Source organism: Ceratosolen solmsi, unplaced genomic scaffold (assembly GCF_000503995.2).
Source record: "Ceratosolen solmsi marchali unplaced genomic scaffold, CerSol_1.0 scaffold1, whole genome shotgun sequence".
Taxonomy (NCBI): Eukaryota; Metazoa; Arthropoda; class Insecta; order Hymenoptera; family Agaonidae; genus Ceratosolen; species Ceratosolen solmsi.
The window spans coordinates 2,384,970-2,393,133 of record NW_011948415.1 but is presented as its reverse complement, the minus strand read 5'-3'; the positions used below and the strand labels follow the sequence as shown (position 1 = coordinate 2,393,133).

The 8,164-nt window shown below is 37.7% G+C and overlaps 1 protein-coding gene across 1 annotated transcript in view; it reads left to right on the top strand.

Annotated features, from left to right (window-relative positions):
- Positions 1-7,021: 7,021 nt before the first annotated feature.
- The window catches only part of tap (basic helix-loop-helix neural transcription factor TAP), a 2,860-nt gene continuing 1,717 nt past the window's right edge, over positions 7,022-8,164 (top strand). Inside the window, exons 1-2 of the mRNA XM_011508299.1 lie at positions 7,022-7,097; positions 7,881-8,093. Of these exons, the coding sequence (XP_011506601.1) occupies positions 7,896-8,093 (198 nt within the window). The 5' untranslated portion in view covers positions 7,022-7,097; positions 7,881-7,895. The remainder of the gene's footprint in view (positions 7,098-7,880; positions 8,094-8,164) is intronic.

Genomic DNA, 8,164 nt, shown 5'->3' with positions numbered 1-8,164 from the left:
TATTGTTTGATAAGAGAACGAATTTCAATCGAAGAGCAAAGACCGCGAGTCCGGCCAGCCCGCGAATTGGAAAGTGTCTATAACGGCGCTGCCCTTATTAAACATCCGTTTCGATGTTCTAACAATAATTCCCGATTGCTGATTTTCAGGTTCGCTCGGTAAAATACGGTCTAAGTCTTATAATGCTTTTATCGATTATTATCTTTTAACAAAGGAAAAATTTTGACCAAAATAGTAATATTGCATATTATTTTTCGAATCAGAACTTTTGTGCACAGTCTTCTTATATATTGAAAAATTAAGTCTTTGTAAAGGCATGAGAAACAAAAACAAAAACTAACCATACCTTTTTCGGAATTAAGGACTGCAATGTTTCTCGACTAAAATAGATTGCATTCAATAGTACCTATTTTGAAAATTTTGGGCTATTCATCTTTATTCGCTTGTCTGTAATCTATTACAGAGTCGAAATAGAAATTATTTCTTCAACACTGTCAAAGTGTGGCGGATAATTTCAAGAGCAATTTTTACAAAATGCTTTCAAAATTTGGTATATATTGTCTTGTGATAATTTACAGTTTGAAATAAAGTGAAAAGAACGAATGCTTTTATTTCTTCTTGTTTTTTCTTTTTTTTTTTTGGTTTTTTAAAGTCGAGGCAAATTATTGTAATAATTCGAATAATCGACTGTGCTTACAAAAGAAAAGCCAAAAACAAACACGAAAATACAAAGAAAATCAGAAAATAGATAAAAATGAATTTTTTCATTTACCGTTCTCCGAATAAATACGATATTTCGATATCGAGTCACTCGTCTGTATCATCACCGATCTAATGATCCGAGCCATTATCAGACAATAGTTTAGACAAAATACGTCGGGCGGAAACATCGAAATCGCCTCTTGGCACCGAATGGCGCATACACCCAGTTAGGTAAATAAAAATAAGTTAAAAGAAGGAGATGGAGAAGAGGCGCGAGTCACACCATCATTTTCACTTGCGTTTTAAGCGGCTGCGCTATGCGCATACTTTCACGTCAATACCGTAAAAATCCAGGAGCAACTGCATTAAGCCACTTAAGATATTCGAAGTGCGCTGGATTTTTAATACGGACGGCATCTGCGGGGTATCGGGAAACGCTTACATTGTAAATATAGCGGTAGTCCCGGGCGATCGGTAAGCTCTTAGTCAAAGCTCGTAGTCAAAGGCGGGAGAGTGAGCGTGACGGTGACCGCGGCGGTTGACGGTCGTGATGTAGTGTTGGTAATGGCGGTAGTGGCGGTAGTAGTGGTGTGGTGGTGGTGGTGGTGGTGTCGGCGGCGGCGGCGACGACGACGACGACGGCGGTATCTACGAAGGATCGTAGACTGATGGGGTCAAGAGCGGGGACGGGTTGGATAGGCCAGGGGTACGGAGAATGGAAGAAAAGAAATATATATATATATATATATATATATATATAGAGAGAGAGAGAGAGAGAGAGAGAGAGAGAGAGAGAGAGAAATATAGAGGACGTAGTAGTAGAATGCCTTCGCGCGCTAGTAGTGGAGGGGGAGAGGTACAGTTAAGAGAGATGAAGGCCCGGCGAGCGACTAGGGCGACTGCAGGAGCGCGTCGACGGTACCGGGGCAGCCGTAAAGTCGGACGAGACACACTTTTCCGAGCAGCCGATGGGACGGGAGTTGGGGCATCGATGATGCGAGCGAGCCTCACGTTGTCCGGTAGGCAATCGCGTGCTGGCCGATGGACCCATTGTCCGGGGCAACGAAAGCGAGTCCTGGCGGCCGTCCCATCACGCACTTGCCGCGGGCTGCCAAAATTATCGCGAACAATGCGCCGGTGGAAGCTCGCCGGGACATGGGAATGGACTTCCCTTGGGGCCGCGGAACCTTTGTTAACCCACTTCTCACGGGAGAGATCGGACGTAGAATCGGTCGCGAACCGAGCTTCTGTGTTGCCATTTTATCGGCGTCGTCGTGCCCGCGAGGCCAACGGCTGATGCCTGGACTCGGCTGCGGTCGGCAACCAGTCCTCCAGGTCGCCATGTCGCTCTGGAAATTATTCTGCAGCGTCGAGGAGGTCCACGGGATTTCTTAACCCGGGGCACCCTCCTCCGTTCCTGGGCCGACGTGTTCCGCGTGTCTACTGGCCGGCTGTCCCTTTCTACGAAGGGGGTTCGCGAATCGTATACCTGCTCGGTCCGGATACCTGGTAGATGCTGTATCAACGGTAACCGATAGCGTTCCCCTATTCGCTGCGGGACAATTTGAGGATTTTGAAAATCAAACCGAGCGCTGAAAGATTGGGAATATGATCGAGTGAGAGAGAGAGAGAGAGAGAGAGAGAGAGAGAGAGAGAAAAGAGAGTATTTTCTTGCTCACTTGGATATTTACTAGACTTGGAGTATCGCTAGGTTAGAGTATGCCTAGCTTTTAAGGAATCCTCGAGCTATAATAACATTATAGCTATGTTACCATAATTTTCCCTTCGCGTTCCCTCCGCCAACGAGGAACGGCGATAAATTATTGTCCTAATGAATTAAACTAGAAAAGTATTAATGGCATAAGGCCAGTAGTACAGAAGATAGATATATGGCTTTGCACAAATAGCGCCACAGCAATGCTCTAAGTCTCCCGCAATGCTTGTAAAGTGTCGAAAAAGGTGAAATTTTCCCCTTTTAACGAATTTGCTACATGTGTATGTTCACAATGTACCCTTTTTATTTGGTATTCAATTACGTACGCATTGGTAGCAAATCCTTCGTATAATTTTCAATAATTTTTCAGCATGTAAGCGTTTCGGCGGTATGACGACATCGGCAGTCGATTTCACGCTAAGCTTTTGTTGTTGCTATACACACTTTATACGCATATGTACAAAATTTTCAAAATCGAGCGAGGGTTACAGATGAAAATGTGCAATTTTATTATAATGGCTCCATTACTTTTTTTTTTCTCTTTTTCTTTCCTTTTTTCTTTTTCATGGTGCGTATTATCAGGCAAACGAATTTTTCACGCAATAGCAGAAGGAAAGGGGCATAGCAAAGAGTTGCAATGTGGTGTTACACCCTCTTGGGAGATTTTAGTTGCTTTTCAACAAATTATTTATTGCCATGTCCTTCGAATTAAATGTGAACAGTTCGAGTCGCGATTGAGAATAATACTCATTTTCAACATAACGAAAGGTAGAAATTTCTAAATTGAAAGTAACGATTATGGCATTCAAAATTTACGATCGAATAAAATATTTATAAAAGTGCGAGTTAATTTGCATGTAAATATTGTAACGACGAGTCTATCAACATAACATATCACTACCAATTATTATCATAGGTACTGTCAATAAATAAAATGGATATTTTCTTTAAGCATGTAAATTCTTCGTGTCGAAGCACAATTGCCGTTCATAATAATTGTACATTAAGATCGAACTACAATTGAATATAAATATAGTGTATATAAAATTAAGTTACAACCTGATTAATTAGATGTTTAACAAATTTGTATGATTATTTATTAGTACATATATACTTGCATTAGTACACAATATACTACGTAATTTTTATAATTTTCACGAAAAATTAAAATTATTAAGCTCTGCATTCGTATCAAAGTAAATAAAATACGTTGCATTTGCGTATTATGCTAATAAACGATTAATCTACTTATGCAACTACTTAATGCAAAAGGGAAAAAATTCAGTATGTCACCGGTTCCCTCAATACCCTAACGCATCGAATTTGATATAATCGATTGAACGGGAATAAAAAATATACTATGCTTATAAATAATCCCGCAGACGAGTTAAATCATCGATTGGTCACGGAATGTACGTCTCCTGACCAATCAAAGCCCTTTTACACCCTTTCGTATAAGTAATCGCAATTTATACACGTAAATAAAACGCTTGATCGGGTACAAAGGTTTTGTGCGCTAACGTAAAGGACAAATATCAAATCAATCTGAAATGCCATTGACTTGTTACAAGTTTGATCGGTTGCTTTCCATTTCCGATGACATCGAATTAATATTCTACATTAATCCAGGAGTACACGAGTGCACTTTCATTAAATGCTGTAATAATATGAAGGTCGTGGATATATACAATTATCGAATTATTAATTCAAATAGATAATAAATAAAAATAATCGAAAATAATGAGAATATATGATTTAATTCATTGTCTAGGTGTGCAGGGTTGTATAATAATTAAGATTTTATTCCGATAGAACGTAATTCACGTCAATGAATATTTTCTTAAAATTCGAAAGCTTTTATCTTTTATCCAGTGATAATGTATCGATCTTTCTAGTCTCGAGTGGTAAAATTTCGATTGATAATAACATCCCTTCGTATTTCATATACATAAAAATGAGAAAAAATTTTAAAAATTTATTAATTAGATTTGTTTAATGGGCCAATCTTTGTGCCATAAGAAACTGCATTTGTTTTTACAAGATGGAAAATTCAATAAAAGCAACTATAACCGAATCAATATGATGAAATTAATTTTTATATTGATAATGTAATTGTTCATGCAATACGATCAATTGTCGAAATAGTGGATATTTAGACATTTAAATAGCATGATACAGCTGCAAAAATTTAAACTCCAACGAAACAGAATAAAAAATATGTAAAACAATCTACTGATAATTATTTACATTTTAAAGAAATTTTAAATAATTTATTTTGGATGAAAATTTTATTTTCAGTATCGATAAAGAAATAAAATGTTATATATTACATTACTCGCAATACAACATTCCGGTGATTCAGCAAGCATAAGTAATTGCAAGTAATAAAATTCATCAAAAATTTTGGCTGAAAATGTACAAACAGAATAATAAAATTAATTTAATAATAAACGACAATGATTATATGTTAAATAGTTGTTATTATAATTCTGCCGATATTTTACTCATCGTACTTTATTATCACATTTTATTATGTAGTTTCAAATTTTTTGACTTTTATTTTATTTTATTACTAAAATTCTCATTTCATACGTTAAACTTTATCATTCGTTGATTTAATTACACACGCGTATATACGCACGGGCTAGTAAAATTAGATAAAATATATTTATATTGATATTAAATCAAGTAAAATTTGCTAATAATAATTATTATAGAATATTGTGTATTAGATTGAGTTTTACCCCCTCCTCTCCTAAATTTTGTATACTCAAAGAAACGCTATTTATATTACAATGTTGTCTCTTTCTTTAAAAGAAAAATTATTTTTTTTAATTGTTTTTTTTTTCTTTTTTTTTCAAGCGTACACATGTATTAATAAAATCAATAAATTTAATTGCATCGACGATCTTTTGAATCTTTAAAATATTGTCACCTGAATAAGGTGTCTTACTTCATTACAAATATAAATATTTTACTGAAATATTACAAATGCCTATTTGAAGAAACAAAGTTTTTTAAAATGTTTTCATCGAATCCTGATAAGTAGAAAAATGATTGTATATCTGATAATAATACATATCTTTGTACGATAGATAACAACCAGCGAATCAATGTACAAACACTCAAGGCGCGCGTGGCAGCAGGACAATTCGCCTCGGCTATTTTTCATATTTATATGCGAGGGCTACTGATATATAAATTTATCTTCTTCCAAATTTGCCGCTGTGAGAATAAAAAGCCATTAAATAAAGAGAATATTAAGAAAATTACATGCGTTGAGCAAATATTTGAAGATATCAGATAAGAAATGACCCAATCGGCGTCATAGAAAAATTGATAAATAAATGTGTCGTTGTAAATGTGAGCTTCAATTTCCTCGAACTATCTTCTCGGAAGGTTTGATATTTAAATAAATTATTATTTTTTAATGGTAATTTGTCTCGCGATTTGTCATGCACCGACCATCTATATTCCTATATTTCGTGCATTATATTATCGAAATAACCGCAAAACAAGAATTGTTTGACATTCAATTTTCAAATCAATTTTCAAACAGTATTATTTAATTCAAAAGTTATTCAATTCAAAATATATCGTTATCGATCTCGTGAGGATCATATAATTTTTCATCATTTTTCATCATTTTTCGCGACTGAAGTGAAAATCATACAGCAAGAATCGTAAAGTAGCCCAACATCGTTTGTTATTTTAAAAATGTATTTCATTATGTGGATTGTTTAAAATTTTACACATTGGTCTATAACTAAATTTAATAAATGATTTTTATAGATCTTTTGAATATCGAGCAAAAGAAGCAAAACAATGACATAATTACAGATAACAATCGATTAAAGTATAATGATATAAGTACAGAAATTAAGACAGTCGAAAGGTGATTTTCTACCTGTCGGTCGATTCCCATATCACTGGATTCTATCTTTATCAGTTGATTCGCACTTAAATGACACATGGCACATTCCCATTCCATGGGATTATGCCGTCGCTCAACTTGCAGCTAAATGTGCCTCGTAGTTGGCAATTATAGAATATGGGTAATAAAGCATTCGGTCACATATTTATCGCATGTATGTCATATAATACGCATTGCGCGTTGATCGCGTGATAATTTCTATAAAAAGCTCGAATATATATATATTCCTTGAAAATGCGATGAATTTGTCCCTCCATGATATCGCTGCGGACTGCCAACGAGATGTGAGTAGTGACTCGACAATAGAAAATGGATAGTTTTGAGCGCCTCCAAGGAAGGCGCCTCCTCGGCAACGAGGCCGAGATATCGGAAGGGCGGCCTGGTCGAGTCGCGCAAGCTCCGAATTGAGGGCGCATGCGCGGGTCGCGTTGGGCCGGCGGGGGTGGCGGGGGTGGGGGGGGGGGCAGGGGGGGTCCGGAGCCCCTGCCAACGGGATAGTGGGGGCCCCGGGGGCGGGTTCCGACGCTAGCGGGATGCGCTCTGGAGGGGGTAGTCTGCGCGCCACCCTGCAAGGACTATATATGTTAGCCGCGTGCCACCGGCGCCCGCACAGTCGTTAAAACGTTGTCGGGAAGGATCAACGTTTTGCTCCGGTGCTCGTTCTCGGGGGTCGTATCCTCTCCGAGGGCCTTGTGAAGTGGATCAGGATAGTGGAATTGCGCGCCCCTGTATCCAGACTCTTAGGAGGTATTGTCTGTCTTGTCAGTCGTCGAGGGCGACTTCCTCATCTGAATTTGTTGTGGCTCGGTGCCGAAAGCGTGTGAGAGCCGCGCGATTGTTCGTTTCTTCGTGCGATAATTTGGCTCTCACTACTAAGATAGATAGATAGATAGATAGAGAGAGAGAGAGAGAGAGAGAGAGAGAGAGAGAGACGATCTCTCCTCCCGTTTCAATCAGTCGAGTAATCTTTTATTTTATTGTGCACCCTCTTTCACTCCGGACAGCTGTATTTTTCTATTTTAGATAGTAAATTTCAACTAGTACGAATTCAAGTGCACTTCGAGCCAATATTGAGCACTTCATTAATTGATTATCGGTTGTATTTTTATTGTACATTAATTCATCTTATTATTTATTGTTTTGTTTTCTTTTCCATTTTCAACTTGTGATTCTAATAAATTCGAGTTGAATAATAGTGTCGAGTTGACAGTTGCATTGACATTCTATCTATATGTACTATTCAACGTGTAAATTGAAATTGTGGTAATAAGGAGGTAGAGGGTCGAGGGCTGTAGTAACGAGTTTCCGGTGAAATAGCGATCAATCGTTTAGATAGCCGTGTTACCGGATATCAAATATTAAAGCATATTAATAAAATATTTATTGTTAATATTTCCGATATATATATATATATATATATATATATATATATATATATGTGTATGGCCGTAGTTTAAGAACTTAACAAATGGTTGTGGAACAACGGAAAAGCCTGTGAGAGCGCTCGATTAATGAGAAATTACGAAAAAGGTGTTTCAGTGGCAGATGCTCAAAATGTCATCAGAGTACTCCTACTGCAGCGAGGGCGGCTTTGACGAGATGTCGAGCTCATCAGATTCAGGATTCGACGTCAGCTTCGAGTCGCCAAAGCACGAGCTGCCGGCGGACAGGCTAATCTTCCCTAGTGGTAAGGAAGAGAAACGAAAGAAGACACGCAACTCTCGCTGCAAGAGTCCCACGCAGGTAAGAGAGGCGCCTTTCATCCTTTGCGTTTTTACTTCCGACGGAAGTCTGTTGCGCATTTGTTCATCTCT